The sequence below is a fragment of the Chionomys nivalis genome, chromosome 15 (assembly GCF_950005125.1).
Source record: "Chionomys nivalis chromosome 15, mChiNiv1.1, whole genome shotgun sequence".
Classification (NCBI taxonomy): domain Eukaryota; kingdom Metazoa; phylum Chordata; class Mammalia; order Rodentia; family Cricetidae; genus Chionomys; species Chionomys nivalis.
Genome location: NC_080100.1, coordinates 56,030,825 through 56,057,666, shown reverse-complemented (window position 1 = coordinate 56,057,666; position 26,842 = coordinate 56,030,825). Strand labels below are relative to the sequence as shown.

Below are 26,842 nucleotides of genomic sequence, written 5' to 3'. Positions count from 1 at the left end.
CATCATTACATTGTGCTAGAGGACCTGGCAGACCCATATTGAATCTTTTGTGTGCTTTATATACATATATGGGATGATTCCTATTCCTGATTATCTTGTAATTGTATAAATAATGAAGTTAATTTTGTTCTATCATGAATAAATTTAGCAGTTTCAATTTGTAAAACAACTCTTTCTGTATATTGATAGTCAGTAACTATACTGCGAGGTTCTGTAAAATCCATTAGTACCACGAGAATGGCATATTATTCAGACTTTTTGCACAGAATTGCAAAAGGCTTTGAACTACTTTGCTTAAGTTTCCTGGTTTACATCCTGCTTTTCCTAATTTGTTTGCAGCAGTATAGAACGTTGGGACTCTAGAAATTGATCTTCTCCATACAATGCATGGAAGGATCCATCTGATTCCTTTTATGAATTTAATTCTCTCACTTTTCAGATAACTGTTGTTAATGTTTCTCAAAAAATTACTGCAAGCTCTTTGTCAATATTCATTATTTTCCCATGAAGAAGAAATTTCCTCATTAGTTAAAGGTACTATAATTTCTGCTGGTTCCATTCTTTAAGTTGACAAAGTCTTAATTTTCCTTTTAAAATCAAATCAGAAATCTTTTACACATGTGTCTCTAATTTCTTTGTTTATGTGGTAGAAATAGCCATTGCAATGTAATATCTTCACTCTGCATCAAAATCACCGAAGGGGATTGCCTAGAGGGTAACATAACTAGAATGCAGTTAAGTTTTATCTCCACATGATCCATATGTGCATTCTGTAATTTCTTTTCCACTAAAGTCAATTCTCTTTCAGCTTCAGCTGATAATTCTCTTGGATTATTTAAGTCCTTGTCCTTTGCTAGGGTCCTAAACAAATTACTCAGTTCCTCAGCTTCTATCCTAATAGTGTCAATAAATTTGAAATATCCCCTAACAATCTTTGAAAGTTACTAAGAGTTTGCAATTGATCTCTCCTGATTTGTACCTTTTGTGATCTAATTTTTTGTAGATATATTTTATATCCTGTGGAATTAGTAGAATCTTCTCTTTGTAATGTTTAAGCAATAATTTGGAATTCACAGCAAAACAAAATTTTATTTACTTATCCAAACATTTTTTTACTGCTTAAATATGTACACATTAAAATTTTAATGAATCAGCCAATAGGTTATCATCCATTTAATGATAAATTATATATTATGGAAACTGTACACAAATTATTTCCAATGGATTTTGCACAAAATATTAGCACAGGGTGGAGTTATTTAACTTTTCCTGTGGGAGGACCTTCCATTGATATCTCTTAACTTGCTGAGAGTTGTTATAAGTAGGCACCATGAAGGCAAATTTTTCTCTGTCTTTGTCTTGTAATGGTATACTGAAGAAACATTCTTTTAAGTCAGTAACTATAAGAGGATATTCTTTTGGTAATAAAGAAGGCAAAGGCATTACAGACTGTAGAGATACCATTGGCTGAATTGCTTTATTTATGGTTCTCAGGTCTGTCAAATTCTCCAGATTTCTTTTAAATAACAAATACAGGAGATTCCAAGGGCTGGTAGATCCTTCAGTATTCTAGTATTTAGCTGTTCCTGAACCAGCTGTTCTAAACCCTGTAGTTTCTCTGATGTCAAAGGTCCCTGCTCAACCCAGAAAGGTTTGTCAGTTAACCATATTAAAGGTAGGGCCATTGGTACCTCTGAGAGATCAACAGCTGTTGTACCGTGTTTATACTGTCTGAATGGAAAGTAACTGTTTTTTAATAGTGCCTTATAATATTCTTCCAAGAAACATGAGTTAGTCTATGTTTCATTTCTGAGACTGGAGGAATGCTAATCTGGGTGTTCCATTGCTGGAACAGATCACAATCCCATAGATTCACTTCTACATTTGCCATATATGGCCTTAGCCTTCTTCTCTTCCTGCTGCCCCTATGTTTTCAATCTATCTCATGCTTTGTTTTACCTGAGATAGGGTTCCAATCCCTAGGAATTGAATACCTACCTCCTGAAGAGGCCAATTTGGGTGCCATGATTCTGGAGTAATAATAGTCACATCTGCACTTGTGTCTAATGATCCCCTCAATTATAATGCTTATCTATACCCTTAGCTCTAGTCTTTGGTCACTTATAGAAATCTGCCAAAATAATGTTTTATGTTCCTCCTGAAATTTTTGATTCAGCCTCCAAAGTTATTCTATTATTCAGAGCAATATGGTATTTTTTTTAAATAGGCACTGGATCCTCTTGGGAATGGCTGACCACATTCAACTTTGGGTACTGAAAGAGGCCTCCAAAGGCATTTCCTGATGGAAAAGGTTTACCTTGATTGTACCTTGTTGAGCTGCAGTCATTGGTCCAATGTCAGTTTTTGCCACATCTTCTGCATAGTCCAGAAGATTGATTGGAATCATCTATTTGGGTCATTCCCAGAAGGGACATTATTTTTAGAAATGCCCTGTCTACAATTTCATTTCAGATGGCATATTCAAACACATTTAAAAAAATTTGACATTTTGATTTCTTTTCAGGCCTTTGGAAATTGCCCCTCCTATCCAGGCAACAACATTATAGTTAAGAGACTCAACATAGACTGTGTGTAAGATCAATTTGTCTATGGGTGCTGATCTGACCTTTAAAGATCCAATTGTCTTTTTGCATTCAAAATTAGCATTTCCAAACATGTGTACAGCATGAAGACAATGATCTCAAAATTGGAACAATATATAAAAATGTCTTAATCAAAGGTAGAATTGTATAGTGCAGTATGACAAAAAATTCTAACTTTGTATCAGTATACACAATGTCTTAAGCAGAAGTAGAAACATACATACAGTATGACAAAAAGTAATTTTAAGCAGAAATAGGAATAATATACAAAATGACAAATATAATTTTGAATTTGTATCAATATACAAATTATCCTAGACAGGAATAAAAAAAATATTTTTACATATGTAACAATATACAAGAATCTATACCATTGTAAATTGTCTAAAACTAATAGTTACTAAAGTAGTTTACAAGTAGATACCCTAATCTACCTAATTATCCTATCCTATCTATTCCCCTTTTTTTCTATATCAAATAAGATTCCTGAATTTGATTATTATTATTCTGCCCCCAACCCTATAGTAACTTATAACCAAACCAGAGAAAAACCAAAATCTATCCATCTCATCTGTTGTGAGAGGGGGTATCAATATCTTAGAATTACTTCCAGCTGTCTTGGGGGTGATGGTATCTGTATGGGATCTTGTAAAAAACTAAAACAATGGTAAAGTCTTAAGAGGAATAGCTGTAATATTTGCAGCTTGTCTCTGAGTAAAGGGTAAGGCTTATCTAATGTTCTAATATAAAGTTCCAATATGACGTTCTGGCTGGAGTGTTGTAAGAAGGTGGACTATCTCAGCTAGCCAAATTGAAATTGTCTTGGGCAGCTTACGGTCCAAAGTTGATCTTTGAGTTGTGTTTATAGAATTGATGGAATCATTATGAATCAGGTAAAATTGTTGTGGACACCCATCTTCCTTCTGGAGACTTTAGAGATTGTTGTTAGAAAAATTTCACTGTATAAAACTTAAGCATTATTAATATGAAGATGGAAAGTTTAAATTTTAAGATAAATATTTATGCAAAAAGGTACTATGCCATCAAAAGTAAGTATGGGGAGGAATAGTATTTTGAGGAGATAGCAGAGTTTTGACAACAATAGTCTTGCCAGCTATATCTTAACCTGTTTCTCTTCATCTACTTTTTGCCCCAGAACTGTTTACCTTTCTTTCCTTATATATATCTTACCTTCACTGATTCTTTTGTCTTTCTATCTGGTGACTGCCTTGCTTGTGGCCCTGGGAATGTCCCACCCTTTCTCCCTTATTATCTCCTCCTTAGACTTCTACTTCTCCTTATTCACTTTGCCCACCAGCCTAACTTATTTCTCTTCTGTCTAGCTATTGGATGTTCAGCTTTTATTAGACTATGAAGTGCTTTAGGCAGGCAAGATGAAACAAATGCAGCACACCTTTACATAATTAAACACACCACAGACAAATGTAACACACTTTCATATAGTTAATGTTCCACAGCATAAACAGATGCAACACAACTTTGCTTAGTTAAATTAATATTCCACAACAGTGACATGTGTATTCACTCAATCATTTGCATGTTATAGTTACAGAAGACTGTAACTTAGCATGTTATAGTAGAACCAAAATCACCATTTATAATGAGGAAAGATGCAAAACCTTCTATTTCATCAGCATATTTTGAAAGACTAAAGTGTAGTCAACTAAGTACATTGTCGGATAGATTAAGTCCAGGGAGTTTCCCTGCACAGATCGCCAGTTTCAAAGCCAATACTTTCTGGTAGACATAAAGAATTACTGATCCTCTTAACTTCAGTCCCTTTCCTAGTGTTTGTAATGATGACCGGGCCACGGAGATGTTTCAGTATTTAAAAGCTCTTGCCACTCACTCAGAGACTTGACTTCAAATCTTGGGACCCACACTGTGGAAAGTAAGAACTGCCTAATGCCAAGTTGACTTTTAAGATACATAAACATCACTGCAAACTCTCCATAGTCTGCTCTGAAGGATATATTCAACTTCAACAGGATTGCAAATGCCACAGAACATCCCACTGAAACTCTGAAGAAATCACTATCAAAGAACTGAAATTAAATGTGGAAGTTTAAAGCCCCTCAAATCCATTCCATAGTAAGGCAGCCGTCAGCAGAATAAACATTGGTAAGGCTGTCTCTTGAAAATGTTGTTAGAGTGAGAATTCTTCATCTAAAAAATTCTTTTCAGAGATAGCAGAGTTGGCTTGGTAGAAAAAGTACTTGTGGAACCATCACGAGAAGTTCAGATCTTGAAAACACACGTATATTGCAGTTGTGGTAACATGAACCTGGAATCATGGTGCTGGAGAGGTACCAACAGGAGGGTTCTTGGGAGCTTGCCTGGCTAATTAGTTTAGCTCAAATTGGTGAGCTCCAATTTAGGTGAGAGACCCTGTTTACAGATAATAATCATAATAGTAATGTGGAAATAAACAAACAAAAACACTCAGCATTAACCTCTGGCCTCTACATATGTGCATTCACACAAAAGCCAGTGCATACACATATTCGACAAGCACATATGTACAAACTCACACACATACTTTAAGAATAAGGAGAATGGAATCTACTGCGGTAATCATAGAGGAAGATGCTTGGGGAGGGGGACACTAGGGAGTGAATTGTCCTGTCAAGAGAGCAGCCATACTGCTGATCACTCGCCTGGTGGAGCTATTAGGCTCAGTCCCTCAGCCTCAGCCCCCAACGCCATTCTCAAATGAGGTTGAAGGTAAAGGAAAGAAGTTTCGTTCTGAAAGCAATTTCCAAAAGGGGGATTGCTGCACACAAACTCGTAGATCTCAAAGATAACAAGTAAATTGTGCCACATGATAGAAACGCAACCACAGTCACCTTGCTTTCCCACTTGGATGCTTGCCGAATGACTTAATTGAAACTGAAGTAAAGGAGACAGTGATATAGTTTTAAGTTTTGTCTAAAAGTAAGGATGTTGCTACATAAATATATCAACTGTTCAGAAACAATACCTGCTTTTTTTTTTTTTTTCTGTAATTCAGTATTAGGGACTATTCTAGCATTGGTTTCCATTGCTGTGAATACGATGACCAAGGCAGCCTGAGGAGAAGAGGGATTTATTTTTCTTATATTTCCACATCAGAGTCCATTACTGAAAAACTTAGGGCAGGAACTCAAGGCAGAACCTAGAGGCAGGAGCTGATGCAGAGGTCACGGAGCAGTGCTACTTGTCTTGATCCTAATGCCTTATTCATCCTGCTTTAGTATAAAACCCAGGACCACTGACCAGGGATATACCACCCACAGTGATCTGGGTCGCCCCTGTCAATCTTCAATCAAGAAAATGCACCAAGGGCTTTACCACAGGTCAGTCTAGTGAGAGAATTTTCTCAGTTGAGATTCCCTATTTTAAAATGACCAGAGTTGTGTCAAGCTAATATAAAACTGAGCCAGCATAGGGTCTTTACTAATACAGGTGTTATATAACAAAGAATATGACAAACTTCCATATTCACATAAATGTGGGACTCAATGTGAGATTAATATAATTGAAACATTTCCTGCTTTGCTTTGTCCTCTGAACACTCCAATATACCCCTACCTGCTCTCTTTCAAATTCATGGCCTCTTTATTCACTAATTGTTATTGCATTCATATTGTGTGTGTGTGTGTGTGTTTAGTCCTAAATATAATCTGTTTGGTCCAGAAAGTGTCACTTGTATGTATGTACTCAAAGCTGACAGTTTGACACTGTACAACCAATTGATAAACCCTTTTTTTTTGTTTTGTTTTGTTTTGTTGGGGGGGGCATATATGAGTTTCCCATTTTCTTTCTTTCTTTCTTTCTTTTTCATTCAAAAAATTTACACTTCCTCCCCTCCTCCCATCCCCCTCCTTCTCCCCCACTCACCCTCCTCCCTCATCCTCCCTCCTTAAGAGAGGGCGAGAACCTTGTCCAGTGGGAAGTCCAAGGCCCTCCCCCCTATATCCAGGCCTAGGAAGCTTTGCATACAATTAGACTAGGGTCCCAAAAACCCAGTCCATATAGTAGAAACTAGTCCCAGTGGCTTTTCAGTCAGCCCCCATTGTCAGCCTCATTCAGAGAGTCTGGTTTGATCCCAGGTGTCCACGGGAATGTCCCCAGCTAGGTGGGTCCTTGGGCAGCAGAGCAGAGGGTGCCTGAACTGGCCTTGCCCCACTATCACACTGATGATTATCTCGAATATCACCATAAAATCTTCACCCAGTGATGGGTGGATATAGAGACAGAGACCCTCATTAGAGCAAGGACTGAGCTCCCAAGGTCCCGTTGATAAACTTTGCTAGAGAGGATCACCTCTCCTGCTTCCAGCTTTTCTCCATTAAGTGTAGTTCTTTGTGTAGGGTTGAGGTTTCATGACTGTTTCCTGTTCTAGTTTGCTATGTCCATTCTGTCATTCTTGTTCAATTCAGGTTTGGATAGTCATATTGGTGAGACTTCTGAGTATAGCTCTTTTTTTTTTTTTTTTTTTTTTTTTTTGGTTTTTCGAGACAGGGTTTCTCTGTGGTTTTGGAGCCTGTCCTGGAACTAGCTCTTGTAGACCAGGCTGGTCTCGAACTCACAGAGATCTGCCTGCCTCTGCCTCCCAAGTGCTGGGATTAAAGGCGTGCGCCACCACCGCCCGGCTGAGTATAGCTCTTGATGTTATTAGGAGACACAATCTCACAGCTAACTGCCTGATCCCCAGCTTTTACAATTGTTCTTCCTTCCCTTCTGTAATGTACCCTGAGCCTTAGATGGGAGGGAGACGTTTTGTAGATAATTCTACTGGGAATAAGCTCCATATCTCTGCATTTTCATTTGCTTTGGTTTTTTGCAGTATTTTCCTATGTGCTTATGAACCACATCAATGAACATCATGGCCAAATAACCTTAAAGGTGCAGTAGTGGCACACATACCTTGACAGTAACCAACAGCTCTCAAATTGGACTTAAAGCTTGCTTAGGAAATCAAGCCTGGTACTAAAAATCTAATTAAATATTTATTGCTGGTGAAGCCATCATTATTGGAGGAAAATCTACAATTCTAATTACTAAGCCAACATAATCCTTACCAACAATCTATAAGTATATGTCCTTCTACCCACAGAAAAGAATTTCTGGATTTTAGACCTTGGTGAATTTCTTAGGAATGCTTCTGTTTTGATAGAGTTTAAAGATCAATGACGAGCCGGTACTTTTTGGTCTTAGATTATATCAAACAACAATTCTGCCTAGGAATGGATAGGGGCAGCTAATTGCTTACACCATGGTCTCATACTACTGGCAATAATGATGGCAAAGGACTGAAGGTTTTAAATAGTTGTAGTTGAATTATTGACTTGGTTCATCAAAACTGATTAAATGCTATTATAAAATAGTCAGTGATAAAAATAACTAGTGTAAATATGAAATCTATGAGTCTTAATTTATCTCAGCTATTGTATGACTATATCATGCATTCATGATAGATCATGCCTATAAACCCAATACTTGGGTATAAGGCAGAAGAAATGCAATTGCTTCCAGGTCAACCTCTGCTATACATTTCCAGGTCAGCTTGGATTATAGAATAAGACCATGACTAGAAAACAAATTAATTTAATAAATAAACAAGCTGACAATATATTGCATAATCTGGAGAGATTATATAAAGCAGAATTTTATTTATGAATTTTATATGTTGGAAACTTCAAGATCAAGGTACTAGAAATTTTAGCATTTGGAAAGGTAATCTTTCTAATATATCACAACAATGGGCAAATACACAGACAAGGATACAGGCCACACAAAATTAGGAACACTAATCTACAGGCAGATACACACTAGCCGACTGGTGAAGGCAAGGGCTCTGGCATCTCACCTCAAAGTTATTTTTGAACTGTTCAGCAAAAAAAATGACATTCTGCTAGAAATAATGCTATTATTGCCATATCAAAGTTGACTTTGGGGTTTGCCAAACATTTGATATCACTGTATTGTGCTGCCTCATAGTCTACTCCCATGTCAAGGGTCAACCACATTATAGCCGAATTGCACTAAATATCCCTATATTGTCTAAACATAGATTTTTACAGACTTCTGTTCCATACATTTATCTGCAGCTTTTAAATCACCTTCCTACAACAGTGCAGTAATTGTCATTTATCTGAAGCCAATAACTAAGCAGGACACAGCTAGAGAGGGATATCCTCGAGCAGGAGAGATGATTTAACTGAGTGAAAATGGGTTTCTAGATCTGAATTTATCTATTAGACTCTGAACATAATAAGCAATTTGGTCAAATGTCAACTTGTAACCAGTACCTTGTTACATTGTTAACAAGTGCAAAGACAAGCCTGGAACTCACTCCTCAGAAGCAATTCTGAAAAGAAGGCCCATGATCAAGACTAGAAGACAGGATGCGAAATCAAATGCACACAGCTGAGCAGAGCCAAATTTGGATGCTCTTGAGTCTAGGTTGGAGAAGGCTTGAAGAGCAGGAAGGGACACGGAAAGCAGTACATCGGGCAGAGAAGAGAAAGTTAAGAAAAGAGGGTTAGCAGAGCCTCCTGTAGTCACAGCTATGGAACAGAACAGCATTCTGGATGATGGAAATAAAAAACTAGCAAGAGTGACAGGCTGGCCACAGGGACAAGCAAGAGGCCATTTTATTGTAAGCAACTCATGAATTTAAAAAGAACCATTCAATTTATTTGTAGACATCATGGAAAGCTAGTTATAATTCATAAATAGACTTCAAGTTTCCTAGGAGAATCCTTTGTATTCTATTCTAGGCTCTAAAAATAAAGACGTGTGATATAAAACAGACAACCATTTTTAACAAATGAGAAGTTTAATTTTCCTGTCAGTATTTAGAATTTTTAACCTTCTTTGTACGAAAAAGACAAACCAACAAAAACATTCTTGAAAATAAAAACAAAGAAGCAAAACAGAATAAATTAAACAGAATAAACTAAAGGTGCTAACAAAATACCATCATGAAAACAATACCACACACAAAATCCATAAATTGGCATTTGGTTAGGGTGGGTTGGGCCTGGCCTAATGATATCATTTATATTTAGTGACAGTAACACCCCAGGAGATTCTACAAAGATAATTTTAAGGATATTGACAGAGAAAAAAAAAAAACAACACAGATGAAGACATGCTTTTCCTTTCTTGATGCTAATTATTTTATGCCCCCCACAACCCAGAACTTTTCTTTTAGAGTAATTGATAAACTATCCTAAAATTTGAAACCATGTGTTTTTGTCTTGGTAACAGATGTTTTCATAAGAATTAAAAATGCATATGAAAAACCCTAGCAGCATAAACAAAAAATGCTTATGAATAACAATAATGAAAAGTTTGATTTTGTATGCATTATTTTATTAATTTCCCAAATTTTCAAATATCAAAAATTATTTATTTTCACTTTATGCATTTTTGTAATTGTTTCTTTAATTGAAAACACACTTTTTTATACAAGAAAATCTGATCAAGATTTCCCCTTCCCCAGTTCCTTCTAGATCCTGCCTACTGCCTCACTCACCCAAATCCATGCCTTCTTTCTTTTGCTCTCTTTAGAAAACAAACAAGTAAAGAAAAAAAAAAAACGATTTTTTAAATACTTATTATAAATCAATAAACATGTCCTTATTTAAAATTCTGAGCATCCTTTCCTCAGGTCCTTCTTATATAGTATTAGATCTAGCAATTTAGTGATATAGTGACAATACTCCTTGACAGAAGATGCTGCTCATTATTCTGTCCGAATTCCACTTGTACTTGTACTGTGAGGAATAGTCATCCCAATTAAGAACCTATCTTTGTCTTAAAATGTTTACATATTAAGATGTTTATTAGTGATGGGCTTCCAACAGAATAGTCAGAATTAACAACTTTAATAGATTATTTAAATTAAGGAATGTTATTACTAATTGACTGATAGTAAAGAACCTAATGTAGGTAGAAAACAGTAACTGGAAGAAAACTATTAGTATTTTCATTAAAAAATACACCAACACCTATGTGATGTGAACTTTGATATGCATAAGGTGAGTAACCGGCCAATCTGACTTTGAAAGAACCCACACCCTTGCTTCTGGAATGACAACTGCTGACCAAAACACGGGCAAAAGACACTCTGATCCTTATTTTATAACAAAAAATTACCCAAAACTAAATATTAACTATATGATATAATTTGAGAGTAAAAAAATGCTCAAGGACACTAGTTCTATGTGGCACATATGCCAGTTTTATTATCCACCAACACGTCATCAGCAGCAATATGTTCAGCAATTAAAAGTCTTTCCTTCAACATTTTCAAAATGGCTTAATTAACGTGCTATTCTTCTGGCTTTTTATAGTCTCAGTCTCAAAAAGAATAAAAGGATCTTGTTATATGTCCATGTTAATGATAAACTGTAAAGGACCCCTAAATCTTCCATACCCTATAAAGCTACCCACTTAGGGTATTTTCATATATTTCCTTTACTTTCTAAACTTTCAAATAGAAAATTTGTCAACAATGTATACATTTGTAATATATTAATTGTATAGGCACACTCTTGGAACATACATAACCTGACACCCTCTGGGGCTTTTTAAAAGAGGCAGTACATTTCTCATTGTCATCAGGGTTTTGCTGTCATAGATTTGGGGGCGGGGGGGTTGATGGCAGATAAGTGTAAAAACCGTATTCAATACCGAAGTATAAAATTTAACATGAAGCTCTGAAGCTTCTGTTCTGAATACTGGTTCTATGTAGAAGTCCACTTATTTATATAGTCTTTTGGTCCAGTTAATTTTACTGTATGACTTTTTTATTTATTTACAAGGGTTTTTAAAATAATAAAGTTTATAAAATAATAACAAAAAATCACTATTGGAAACACAACCTGTATTTTTTAAAAAATCACTAAGAAAAGATAAATCAGAATCATCTCAGCATGGAACACCAGCGTCCCTGAAGAGCTCAGAAGATGGAAGACAAGATCTCACTTCCTACCTTTTAACAAATCTAGAAAGAAAACAACTTTATCTACAAGTGAGATACTTAATAGATTATACCAATTAAAAGAAGTTATTACTTTCACATAAAACGTACACTTTTGTTTCTTTTCCTTATTTTCATAGTACTCTATTAATACCTGTAAATAATAGCAAAGTTGATGGAATTTTTTCTGGTATCATGTATTTTTTTAATAATCAACTTACCCATAGTTCCCCAAGTAAAAGATGCAAGATTTACTTCAGACCAAAGCAATACCTACTCAGCTTAGGGGAGAATTTCCTCTGTTATGTTTGACAAATTTAGTCAAAATGACAGCATACTTAGATACACTGGAATCAGACAAACCTGAATTTTTAAATATAACTATATTGTAAATGCTTGTTTTGTCAGCTTGTGGCCATTACAGATTCTCTAGATTTTTTGCCTTCACGCCGTGCTTTCATGAGGAAGCCTGGGGCAGATAAGAGAGAATGCCTTCTTGCTGTTCCTGGACAAAATACACACATACCTGCTGACAGAACCTGCTCATTTATTTCCTGGCTGCCAAGACACAATACAGAGAAACTATATTAATTACAACACTGCTTGACCAATGACTCAGGCATATGTCTAGCTAGCTCTTACATCTTGAATTAACCCATTTCTATTCATCCTTGTATTGTCATAAGGCTGTGAACTACTGGTAAAGGTTCTTGGTGTCTTTCTCCTTCAGCAGCTACGTGGCGTCTCTTTGACTCTGCCTACTCTCTCTATATTTCTCTTCCAGCCTGGCTTTGCTCTGTTAAGCCATTGGCCAAAGCTGCTTTATATATTAACCAATTAAAGCAACACATATACAGAAGTACATCACACATCAAGTACATCCACAAGTTGGCACTCCAGTGCTATGCTCACATTCTACTTGGCCACAAAGAACTGGAAGATGGTGTCTTACTTTATAATATTTCATCTTCTAAGTACTGATCTGGCCTGAAAGGAACACAGCTGAATGCTTTAATCACTTCTATGTTCAAATACACAGCATTATATTTTGTTAGTTCTTACTAAGATAAGGTGAAACTTCAAGGAGAATTGAAGGGAGGAAAAGGCTCCTAATGTCAGGGGAGAATTACGAAAAACACATCAATTTCTCTACTGTCATATCATCTGTATTTTATCTGATATGGAGGGCTGGAAGCAGTCCACAAATTTTTCTGATGAAATGGAAAATACCTGGTGTGATTTAAGAGACTGAAAGTTGAGCTGAGGGCTTCAGTGGAGAGTGAGGTGGCTTGGTCCTCTCAAAGAAAAGGAGAAAGGAATTTCTACATTTCCAGTGTAAAAGTGAAAAATAAAGATGTCCTTTTTCTCTGACGGGTCCTGCTAATGTCTTTTGGAGACATCTCTGAAAAGCAGATGATTTTCTAAAACTATTCCTTTTCTATGGGGATATTTCATATGCCACTGATATCTGAGTGCCAGAAGGCAGATAGTTTAAATATATAGCCACAGTTTAGAATGGAATATTTTATGTTTCATAAATCTTTATAGGCTATCATCCTGTGTGATATATTTCCAAGAACATTCTTGTCACTTAAGGTAGCTTTCATCATAAAAGAAGTTAAATATGGTGATGTCCCCTAGCTGCTGGCTTTTAGAGTGAGCTTTCCAAATGCCAGTAGGTTTAGAATAAGAATAGCCGTAAAGAGTGGGCTTCGCTCTGCTCTTTCTCTGGGTCTTAGTTCTGGGGTCACCAACTTAATAACAAAGAAGAGTATGAGTTGCTATCTTTCTTTTTCTTCTATTTTTGAAATTATAATGTGATTACATCCTTTTCCCCTTCCATTTTCTCCCTCCAAACCCTCCCATATACCTTCTTGCTTTCTTTCAAATGTATGTCCTCTTTCATTAAAGTATATGCCTGCTCAGTCTATGTAACATTAGAGTTATCGATACCAGCATAATCCCTAAGACAAATCTAACCATCTGTCCGTATGACCACAGAGTTCAGTCCTCATTTTTCTTCAAGGAAACTTCTCCGTGTGACAGGGACAATTACAGAAAATCACAGCCTATCAAAATGCAGAGTATAAATTTCTTTGTGAAGACCATGTGATCTTCTAAACACACTATCTATGTAGGCATGGTACACATACCTGTAATCCACTGGGATGCTGTCCACCAGACTTCTGAGGCAGAGGCAGGGGCACTGTGAGTTCAAGACCAAACTGGGCACATAGTGTCGCCTTATTGAGATGCACTGAGAGGTGGAGGAAGAGAACCATGTTCTCTGGATATTTGAAGCCAAGTTTGTGCATGAAAACTGTTCCCAGAAAGGATAGAACTAACTCCTGTCCATTTTGCCTTTCGTTTCGTTGGATGAATGTTACAAATTCCTAAATAAGTCGGTTATTCACAATAGTCTAAGGACCTGAATCTGTGCTTTGACAAGAATGGAGGGTTGGATAAGATGAAGACAGTTTATTGCTTATTATTACACAACTAGGAATGAAATATTTCTATGCCAAATCAGAAACATTCAGATTTTCCAAAGCACTGTCAGTGCCAGTCCATTTTCTTTTCTTTCTGAATAATCTTAAATGCGATGAGAGAAGGGATTCTGACAGTCACCATGGAGCTGCTTCCCAGTCAAGAAGTAACTGTCAGCCAAGCAGCTGACATGTCAGTTATATGAGAACAAAGGAGAATGTATGGATTTGGGAGCAATGAAAGGACGAAGTGTGTGCAGTATATGAAAGGGACAATATGTGAGTAAATTGTTCATCAACTGTTATGGGAATACCTATTGGTTCCTGTTAAAAAGCAAATACAAGCAAACTCACAGAAAGAACAAGTAGTGAAAATAACACTGCAGGGGTTCTAAGTGAGCATCAAACGCGTGGCTAGGGGTTTTTGTTTGGTTTTTTTTTCTTTTTTTTTCAATCTTGCAGTATAATCGGAGATAGGAGTTTTACATGTACTCAGAGCATGCTATATATCAGTCCAGTAAAATATCAAACTGCCTGAATTAATGTCGAACTACCTAAAGTAAAAAGCAAAAACAAAAACAAAAAATCCTTCTTTTCTACATAAGTACAACAAAATGCAAATATTAGAGTCATGAGGAATGGCTTGAGAGTAACTGTCCAAGTCCAAAGAACTTCCCGGAAAAATCCACTTGTTTGTGTGCAATTTAAAATCATTTCTGCACTGGAGGAAAACTGCAAAAAAAAAAAAAATGGTCCCTGGATCTTTCCTTTTACTTTCTTCTTAATGTAAAAATTGTCTACAGTTGGGCCTTTGAAACTAAATCTCCGGACAGGCAGCTTGCTTGAAAGACTTCTATGATTTCATTGAGAGTCTGAGACACAAACAAACCTTGAAGCAAGCAGGATCTCTCTAAAGGAGCTTATGGAACAAAACATTCTGAAAGGAACACAGATAAAACTGGGAATCCAATGTGAATTATGATGTGGAACGTTTTCTGTGTCACTATGTTCTATGGCTCTCAGAAAACTGTGATATAAAGTTGAACCTGAAGAGCTGGCCAAAGTAACAGTCTTAAAGCAATTTATTAGCTTTGCAAAAATATTAAAGAAATTCATGCATATAAAAATAGTGAGTTCTTTTTAACCAAAGTATTGAAAAGAATAAGTGATTCTAGCTAGAATATATTTAGAATATATATATAGTTATTATATAATATGTTATATAATATATTAGGCTGGTTTCTATGATAATAAATGTCATTTGTAAGTTAAAAATAAAAGTATGAATTTGATGTGAAATATATCCTGATAGACGAGTGTCTAGACGAGTGTCTAGATCTAAGAGTACAAGTAAATAAATACCACTAGATTGCAATATTAAAATTTATTCAGAAAATAATGACAAGTTAGTTTTGAACTATGAAAATCTGTTGTAAGCTGTCCTGGACACTGGGAAAGTCTTAGATACAATGCTTTCTGGAACTGGAGTCCCTGCTTGAAATTATTAATGTTAAAAGTATTAAAAATCCATCCTCGAAGTCTGTTGGCCTGTCTATACCATTGAACACAAATGTTAGGTTTCTCCTTATATACTCTAGCACGTGGCATAAACACTGGTGGTCCTAAAGATCACCCTAAAATCTGAATAATCACTCAAAATACACACAGGATGTATGTTAGAATGCTGTGCTTACAATTAACTTAATATAGTGAAGAAGCATGGAAAGAAATCCAGCAAATAAAGTGACAAGTAGCATAGCCCAGGATAGCCCATTCAGGATTGAAACTGACCCAAACTCCCACCTAAATGACAATGCTAGTATATACTATTCAATGTGTCCCATACCCCACAGGAGCACAAAAACATGTGAGGTGACAGGACTTTCCAAAGGTTTACAGTTGGCCTCACAGGAGCTAAAGGCAAAAGTCAAAATTCTCTCAGGGTAGATGTACCCTAGACTATACAAAGTTGAACTGGTGTATCCCTGAAACTTCCTGCGTCTATAATCCCTAGGAGAGCATTAACTCCCGATTCCTAAATCCTGGAGATACATCCACTAAAAGAAGTTTTAGTTAACTGTTTGTTTCAAATAACACAGGTGAGTAGACTACATACAAAAGAAAATGTACTTCAATACACTGCACTTACAAAAATGATGAGATGACTTTGGGGGAGAAAGGAAAACTGATCAGTAAACATGTTAGGGCTAGTGGTTAATACAGAAAAAGTATTTTCTACTTGATCTCTTACCTATGACTACGTGCATATTTTCTGAAACTGAGACATGTAAATTTATGCCTCTGGCTTCAAAGAAAGTCAATGTATACATTTCGTTGAATCTCCTTTGACTCAAACACAAAAATGGTCACTGCTTAATATGGTGTATCAGGTGGCAATCATTTCACCTGTAACTATAGAGGGCAGTGGTTCCAACCTCTTGAGCTAAGATGGAAGGTACATTGTTTCTCAAGATTCAAAGTGTGTGCTTGCTACAGCATTATTCGGATATCCTACAGTGCTGGCTGCTCCCTGATACCCAGCTCCTTGCTATGCAGTCCAGTGATCTGAACCGCTTAGGATGGATTCTCATTATTCCCTGTTTACAAAGAAACATTTCTTAGTATATTGGAAGTTACCTAGAGTGTAGATTCTTATTTCCTTATTATACTGAAAAAAATGTACTTGTATTTAAACTAATTTTGTTACAGGGGTTCATTGGGTTAGTGGAATTGATTTCAAAGGAAACTTTCAAAAATGATGCACTAGCCACTCGATCATGAAATGGTTTTAGGATGCTGGAAAATATCCTTAGAAAATTAAATTTCCTGATTAATAGTTGGAGTCTATTCTAAAAGAATCAGACTTGACTTGCAAGTTTTACAAATCAACCAAGGCCAGAAGCTTCACACTTATAAATCTTTGTTTTGAAATATATATTTAGGCAATTAAAATTATTTACCTTTTTACTTAAATTAATTTTTATGTTCTGGAATATGATGATAGACACATAGAAACTAAATTAAATTATTGATTTTCCTAGACTATGGTCAATAAATTTTAGAATGAGAAACACTTAAATCTCAGTTCTAAACATTATTTAAATAAAAACTATTTCTTTTAAATTCATTTGTACACTCTAACACTATGAAATTTGTATGACTTTAAAAAATTTAAATTCTATCATTTAATTCAGTTTGAAACTCTAAACTTTGGAAAATTAAAAATATCCAAGCACATAATTAATAGTGTTAACCATATAACAACAAATTAACATTTCTGAGTTTACTCTAACAAGCATGTGACCTAGATGCCACACATCAAAATCAGATTTTATGCTCACGCATACATAAAGTACATAGTAACTTTATGAAGTAAATATTTAAATTCTAATGTCCACTAATTATTTTTCAATAGATTAAAAACTTATTACAAATCCCATGGTGAACTTTTACAATACCAAGGGTTGAATAAAATAAAGATCAGTATAATTTTTTTGTTTCTAGTTTAATATCCTTGTTAGAAGTAACACAATGAAAAACTTCAAGCTTAAGAAAAACATCTGAAAGAATAAGTTTCTCTAATTATTAGTTGGTATTGATCATACTATCATGTCCACAGCAAAGTTGTGCCTGATTCTTTCTTCTGTTTATATTAAGGTATGCCTATTAATTAATTACCACACTTACAACAGGGGTCATTCTATGATCTGCACACCAGAGAAACAGAGTCTGGAAATGATGAAATACCAGAGAGTTTTAACCATGAGTGTTCAGTTTGAAACACTAAATTTCAGTTTCTGAAGATATTTGTGCTACTATTGAATATGTGAACATATTTTCTTTTGTTAGCAAGTTTCTGTTCTCATTGATAACAAAACACTGGACCAATGGGTTTGAGGAGAATTTTAATCAAATTATAAACTTCACTCAGGAGGCACACACACACAAAATCTCCTGAGTCCTTTTAGTGTTGCACATGTAACAATAATAATCAAATGAAAGGTCATGAATTTGAGCAGGAGTTATGGGAGGGAACACAGGAGGTGCCGGGAAGGAAAGCGTGGGCTGGAAATGATGTAAGAACAGCACTCACAGCAGTGGAAAAATTGTAAATTTAAAAATTAGAGACTTTAAAACTACCTAAACGCATATATTTCCTATTAAACTATAATGTGGCTGAGTTAGATCAAAGTCACATGTGACATATAGAAAGGGTGTAGGCGGGGTTAGTGAAGGAGCTCAGCAGCTAAGGGCCCTGACTATGGAGCTAGATGGGCTGAGGTCCATACCCAGGGAGGACATGATGGAACGAGTGAACCAGCTTTAACAAATTGTCGTCTGACCTCGACATGAGCATACATGCCCCTCTCCACCTCCCCAATACACATGGGCACACATACACACACAGACAAACAGACACACATAGATAAATAGACACAAACACACACCAATAGATGTAATAAAATAAATATAGAGGCACCTGATTCTAGGAGATCTGGAGTTCTTCAACTCAGATTCATTAGTTTTGTGGCTAAATAGTAGATTAAAACAAGGTTCCTGGGAAGCTGAGCTAGAAGCGGTAGTTCATACCTACCTTCTCTACTATAAATCTACTGTATGAAAGGATAAGTGAATATAAGTATAGAATTTTCTCTTCTTCATAAACTCCTTCTCCCATTCTCCACAATATGGGAAAAACTACCACCCAATCTAACGGATTTTTATAACTGGTATCTCAAGTAGATTTATTCATTTTTAATTAACATATAGTCACATCGCTTCTTCCTTCGCTATTCTCTCTTCTCACGCTTTCATGTATCCCCAATCCCTCTCACAGTCATGGCCTCTTATTCTTTAAGTATTAATGTTTATACATACTTATACAAAAATGAATAAATGCATAAGTACAACTTCTTGAGTGTATTTAGTGTTGCTTGTATATGTTTCCAGGGCTGACCAGTTGGTATTTGGTGACTAACTGAAGATTACTCTCTGGGAAAGACCAATTTTTCCTCTCTCAGCACTTGTTAAGTGTTTCTAGCACTTTCTTCAGGGTTGGTGCCCTGTGAGTTTTCCATGATATACATTGGCATGTCAGTTGGTTTTGTTCCTGTTCAGGTCTTGTTTAGGCAACCGTAATACTGAGATTTCATGAGTGCAACTTCCCTGGAAATTTTCATTCCTCTTGTCCTCTGTCTCTTACGTACATTAGCAAAGTATACACATAATCAATAAAACAAACAGTGTGCTTGAGCTAGCACAATGAAGAAGATGTGCAATGCAGAAGAGTATAGACTTTACTCAGCCATTGTAGATTTGGTTGATTCTAGTCTTCAGGAGCTTGGGGAAGCAATGTACCAGTACCCAGAACTAGTCACTATTTGAAGGACCTAAAGAAGTTTCCAGAATACTGAAAGAATAGAAACATGTATAAGACATTTGCTCTATTAAGTTTAGAATAGAAACAAAGCAGAATTTTGTACGTTAGATGATTTTTATAAGAAATTACATACACACATACACACACACACACACACACCACAGCATGATCCAATGCTCCATGCTTAGGGTATTAGTGTTCCAATTTCGGACTCAGAAAAGCAGAGATATAATGTCAGACATAGTAGTACTGCACACTGGGAATCCTAGAACTTGGGAGTTCTTGACAGAACCACATTTTTCAGGACTAATCAGGGTCACATAAAAAGATCCTGTCTCAAAACAACAGGAGAAATAGTGATGTTAGCTGTGACTTTCTGATTGTAACAAAGGATATACTCAATTTCTTCCACAATGTTTGATGGCTTCATGCAATTGATATATGCAGTGGTCTAATAGATACTGGTCTGTAGAAACCAATGACAATCTCATCTTAAAAGCATCAAAACTGTTGCTGGGGGGAGCATTTTATTGTTGCATTTTATATGATATTATCGCCTGTGCTGAGAATTGAATCCCCACCAGAATCTGATTTGAATTTTAACTAGTATCACAGAAGAGTTCACAGTAGAAAAGAAAATTTGGAAACTCATCCATGCTTAGAGAATTGTCCTTTTCCTCCCTCTTGCTTCTCTTAGGTTACAATTATGCACGCCTGTTCAAAGCACCGTGAGTAACTTTTACTTGAGGTCCCATATATTAGCAAATGCTTGAGAGCTCTCCAAGATAACCACAAACTGATCATAAGATAATTAGCCTTCTGCCTAAATTAAACTTGTGAGTACTTTTTCAAAAAAATTTGCAGATCCCACAGCATCTCTCTCATCTAGTTGTCTTCCCTTTTTATGGGAAATCTATAGATGCCCTTAACCCTTTCAGATCCTGATTAAAGTGGGTGTCTCAAACACATATTTCTGGAAAGCTTGCCAATTTTGTTACGGCAACAAGAAATGTTGTGTTTGCCTTACTTGCTCAAGTGAAACCCTTAAATTCCATTTCCAGCAACATCTACTGTGCTAGAGACCAGGAAACAGGACGTGTGTTACATGTTTGCACAACAGCAAGATGTCCCCTGAAAACAAGCAAGTTCATGTTTTGCATGCTTGGTGCTTTATGCCATCATTACTGTGAGCCTTTGAAAAATAACCTGTATTTTCAGTACTGGCTGATTAAGGTTTAGATGATTGCAATATAAATCTGGGCAACTTTCTATAGTCACAAATTTTATAAATTTTCCTGCATTATCAAAATTCATTTCCTGTTAAAATAAATGTCCAAATATCTGTGTTTTTTACACTTACATTGGAAATTGTATAGCTGCAGTCATTTTCACAATTGATTTATTTCACCTTAGATAGAACTAAATATATATGTATGACAGGGAGGGTTGAAAGAGAGAGGAGAGGAAAGAACAGGAGGGAGGAAAAATATAGCTCAATTAAAAACAATAAAGTATAAAAAAGAACTAAATATAGTTAATAATTATAATTTGGAGACTTTACAGCTCCTTATAGAAGACTGTAACAAAGAGTACAAACTTAAAAGAAAATTGTCTTTTTCTCTATTTCTTTTCTATGAAGTAATATAACACTTTAATAACTATTATATATTTTGCAATGCATATTAATGAATTTAAACTCAACTATTTCAAAGAAAGGCATTAAGGTTTTTAGCAGACCGATATAGTGAATGTTGAATCTCATATTTCATTGTAAAATTTTATGTCAACAGAATCCAACTGTGTGTTAGGAAATGTCAGCATATGAAAGTATGTACTCTGGTCTACTGATGTTTAAAGTGTCAACTTTTCACAGGATTTTTGCTTACATGCTATATTCTGAACAAGTGAGATTTTGCCAATAGAGATGCTGCTACATATAAGAATCCATGAAGAGTTCCTCCCTGGTCAGTACAGGCCAAATCCCTACTGAAAAATTTAAAAAATTCCATTAACTGAAAACAAATCAGATATGTAAGCGTGGTAGATTCTGGATACAGCATTGCTCTGTATTCTTTTATTCAGCAAATATTTACTTGAAAATTATCTATGAAGATATATTTTCTGTCAAATTAAACAGTTACTGCCCTACCAGACGGGGACTGCACTTAACATTTGCCACCCAGGGCAAATGATCTTCCAGCAGAAGCAGCAAAAAGACAATCAAATAGTCTCTGCCGTTTGCCTTTGAAATTTGTTGTTACAGAGGGGGCAGAGGAAGCCCAGAGAGAGTTAAGCTCTGAGTGAATGTATACTTTCATATGGGCCTGACCATGTCAAGAATTCCAAGTCCTAAAGCAACGGGACAGTTGGCTAAGCTAACATGAGACAGGCTCTAGGGAGGCTGCAAATCTCTCCTTGGAAGTAGGAGTGTGAGATTATGAATACTAATGGCAGATTGGTGCATGCAAAAACTACAGCTTCCTCCTCTATAATCTTTGGAGCCTGAGATGGCTCACCTACAGAGACCTCTTACAGACGCCAGCTAACTCATTCCTCTGTGCAGTACATAAAACTATTCTAAGGTGGTGGAGTGCTACACTGGCCGAGAGCCTTACTCAATCCCACCTTCACTGTATGTGCTTCCAAGTTAACTTTATTCCCTCTGATTCTACCAAGGACTCAGGCTGTGTGGGTTGCAGCATTTATCATCATCATCATCATCACTATTATATGTGTATGGGTATTTAATGTGAATTTATATATGTGCACCACATATGTGTCTAATGCCTGTGGAGCCCTGAAGAAGCAGGTATTAGATCTCCAGACCTGTAGTTACAGATGGTTGTTAGGCATCATGCAGGCTTTGGAACTCAAACCCAGATTCTGAAGAGTGCTCAGTGTTCTGAACTGCTGCTCCAACTCTCCAGCCTCTGCTGCTTTTATTAATCATCACCATATTGCCTAATGCTTCACAGGAAGATACACACACGCACACAAACACACACAAACACAAATGTACATATAGAAACACCTACGCATTTGTATATACCCATACTGATGCATCCCACACAATAAACAGTAAAGAAATATTACAATTACAAGTAACATTGTTCCAGGGGTGATGGCACATGCTATTAACCCCACACTTGGGAGGCAGAGGCTGGAGGTTCTCTGTGAATTTCAGGCCGAGTGGTCTACAAAGGAACCTCCGGGACAGTCAGGAATACACACACACCCCCCCCCCCCCAAAAAAAAAACCTGTCTCAAACAAACAAATAAATAATAAAAATAAAATATTTAAGTTTACAATGTGTACTACAGATAAGAAAACAAGCTTACAGAGGGAAAGGACTATATAATCATGTTCTTTGTTCTTCTTTTTAGGTTTTTCAAGGCAATTTTGACAACGACACTCACAGGAAAAATGTCATCGACCCTCCCATTTATGCACGACACATAAGAATACTTCCTTGGTCCTGGTATGGAAGGATCACTCTGCGGTCAGAGCTGCTGGGCTGCACAGAAGAGGAATGAAGGAACTCCACATCCCACAATGCATTTCTTTATTTCCCTACAAGTATCTCCATGAAATGAACTGTGCAAAATCTGATGGAAGCTGAATGAGTTTTCCTTTACTCATGAAAAAGTGTTCAAATTTATGGTAGGCTACTAACTGGCTTTTAAAGAGTTCTTAGCCTCCTCTTCAATAACTTAATTTAGTTTTTATTGTACAACTCTCTTAAGTAACATCACACTATCTCTGAATTACAGTCCTCCTTCTCTGAATTATATACCTTGGTTGAAGTATAGTGGGCAAAGCAAGTCTCCCTTTTACAGCAAAAGTAAAGAAACTCATAGTCATCAGATGAAAGAGTTAAGCGAGATCTATGGTTAATGTTCAACCAACACTTATAAAACATTCAATTTTAGCAATAAGGTTTTTTTTTCTGTAACAAATTGGGTTACAATTGATTGTTTCCCTGTGCCTAACCCTATTAGTGTTTATTACAGAGACTTGGAGAGGAATATATTATATGCCATACCAATCATATAACAATTCTATTCTTATTTTCTTTACTTCTAATAAAAACTAAGTCCTTTATGTTCAAGTTTATATTATTTATATGTGACATAAATCAGTTATTATCTTTTCTCATTGAATTTTTATCCTTTATTTACCTGAAAGTATTGTGTTTATTCACATACATGGAACATCTGTTAATATTGAACATACATTCAACATGATTGGTTATCAGTAAATGGTTCTATATTAATATAAGTACATTGAACCTGAATTTTTATTTTTGAATGAAGCTCTATCTCATTTCCAAAGACCTCTTTTGAGAATCCCTTATCATTTAGTTAAAAAGAAAGAGCAACAAAAACACAAAGCCCTGGAATTTAAAATTTCATTTTTGTTTGAAATAATAGAATCATTCTGTGTGTGTTTAAGATGTTAGCAAATCTATGTGAGCCTAGTGCACAGCTTGGCCAAGTGTACTGAACATATCCTTGCATTTTTCCACTCTTCCTGTGAAATTAAAACCCCAATGCTGTTTGAAACCAGCAGTGGTTTCTCAAGAAAGCACATTGCAGAATTTGTGAGAAGCAATGTATTTACTAATGGCAAAGTCATAAACCATTTTCAAGATGAAAATTGATTTCTATTTCTTTTGTGCTTCAAACGTCCTAGAAAACTAGGCAATTATCATAATAATTTGTTATTGATAATGGCAGAATCATTGATATATGTCTCTAATTAAAGCTCATGCCGCCTATATAGATGCCCCCATGCCTAATTTATAATCCTTACAAGTATTTATTTTATAAGACCTTGACATAGAATTATTGGAGTTTTAAACTGAAGGTCCAGGAAAAGAAAGGATGGTATGTATATGAAATGCTAAGGCCCTGCAAACACTGCTATGTTTTGTTTTATTTTTCCTTTAATATGTGTGTTGTATAAGGAAAGTCACTACTGTTATGTCCTGTCTGTCCACGTGTTCACAGCATTTCTCAATGATGTAATTATGGAGTGTTGTTCAATCACAGTCAAGAATTGAAAGAGAAAGTCAATCAGATTGCCATTCTAAACGGCAAATTCATTGGTAACCACCAGGCCAAATGCTTGCCCCATGCCTACATGCTTACTGTATTAGATTTGTAAAAAAAAAAAAAAAAACGTGCTGATTTTCAGTATATAAAATGTTGAATAATATTTAACATTTTCTGCAGACAAAGTGCTATGTCTTCAATACTGTTTTCCTACGTAATGTTTAAAATTATCAGCATAGAATGGTCAAAATAGTATTTTAAATTAAAATAGCATTCCATACAATTGCTTATGTCCTAAAAGTGCAGCTCTTACTGACTAGTTCATGGTCCTTGTTTCTATCAGGGATAGCAGTACTACTAAATCTGAAGGTGTTTTACTTTGCAAATTCTTTATCTTTAATGTCAAATTCTAGAAATTATAAATAACATTTTATGTCAAAATACTTTTTCAAAACTATTCATGGCTTCATAAGATATTTTGAATTTTGTTTTCTTGATACCTCTTTAAAATTTGTGTTCCAGAGGAGTTGGGATTAATGGTATTTGCTACTGTTTGGAAAGTCAGTGAAAGGTTTTCTCTTGCTTATGCACTTTCCCTCTGCTCGATGTGCTTTTCATCACATGGCATCCCAGTGGATAAGCATTTGTCAACAAAGGATGCTCACACAGAAAACAGTGGCAAGTACTGGAAAATAGCTTTCATTTCAGTTGTATCTGCGGCTTCAAGCTGAAACATGATGTTTTAATTCTATTTACAAGTAAAATTTTACAAACAGCAGAATGCAGAAGAATTACCTAGTCTCATTTTACTATATAATTTTCATGATCTAATTATGTAATTTAGGATATTAAAATTAATTAACTTTTGACATATCCATTTCATTTATATCCCACTGTAATCATTTGTCACAGATACGAATTTCTCCTTTACGGTTGACTTTCTCTTTGTGAATGTCTTCATAAAGATAAGTATAAATTTTGAAAACCAGATATTAATGACTGTATCTTTGATAGACAACAAATTATGAACTATAGCATTGAATGCTGGCATCTGGTCTGTCTGTAAGAACAGTTATAACTAAGGTACACATAACTTTTGCAAATTTTCAAGCTGTGTAATATTCCAAGTTGTTTTTTGCTTTGTAGATACACTTAAGTCATATAGGATGTTGTAAAATCAGTATGATCCTGTCTAGTCTTCAAACTTAAAATAAACTTTTGAAAATCTACGTTACTTTTGAAGTTGTCTTAATTAAACAAGTCTATCAGAAAACATAAACTGTCCATGGTGCACACTAACCTTGAACACATACTTTGCTTAGTTTTTATTTATACGTATCAACAAAATAGGTAAATAAAAACATAGAGATTATAATTGTTTTCAAATGTAAGACTGCAAAAACATTATATCTGAGATTATTAAAATATGTACATTCCTCTATACTTTTTACAGAAATTTTGCAGAAAATTTGCAAACTATTAATAATTCAATCATTTTTTCTCATGTATACTTAGAGTAGAGTACAAGACTAGTAAATATGTTGTTATTAATATGATATTTCTACTACTTCTCTTATTCTTTCAGTTAACGATGTTCAGAAGTATATTGAAGGAAGCCCTTTGGTAGTAAGCAATAATGAGACACTAATAATGTCTATTCACGTCTAACTCCAATTATTGCTTAACAGAAGTCTGAACACATGACTTTTTTTATAAATGCTTATTTTGGCTCTGTAGATGTCACCAGTAAAATAAGCATGCTTTATCCCTACTTTTTGATCATTTATTAGGATTCAAAAAATTAGAGCAAAACTTAGGTTTTAAAAGTTGTTTTCTTTCAATGTCTGTGAATCTGTGGTAGAGCAAGTTTTATGATCCTGTATTCCCACATGCTCCTATTTAACTGCATTTTAATATGAATGGTTCAATGGGTTCCATTTTTTGCCTAATTTTTTGCATACACAAACATACATAAATGTGCTTTCATTAAGTAAAAACAATTATGAAAATATTCTCAGTAAGTTGGATAGTGACTTATGAAAGCAACTCTGTGGAATAAAATTTTTATTATGATAGCAGATTATTGAGAGGAAAATCAACTGGGAGGCCTTCAGACAGCAGCTGCTTCAGGATGCAAAAGTAAAAGGAACACTTAGAATTCCAGGAGAAAAGTCTCATGAGGAGGAAACAACTCAGACAATGGGAAAAATGATAGAACAAGTCGGTACAACCTGAAAAAGGTTTCTACAATTTCAGTTTTGAGATCTGAATGCGTAACTCTAAATAAAGATATTTTTAAAACTAAAGTAAAAATGTAAAAATG

The 26,842-nt window shown here is 35.5% G+C and overlaps 1 protein-coding gene across 2 annotated transcripts in view; it reads left to right on the top strand.

Moving 5' to 3' along the window:
- The window catches only part of Edil3 (EGF like repeats and discoidin domains 3), a 459,665-nt gene extending 433,912 nt beyond the window's left edge, over positions 1-25,753 (top strand). For both annotated transcript variants that reach the window (XM_057789993.1, XM_057789992.1), the window contains one exon: positions 22,849-25,753. In XM_057789993.1, coding sequence (XP_057645976.1) covers positions 22,849-22,998 — 150 coding nt within the window. In that variant the 3' untranslated portion in view covers positions 22,999-25,753. The remainder of the gene's footprint in view (positions 1-22,848) is intronic.
- Positions 25,754-26,842: the final 1,089 nt, after the last annotated feature.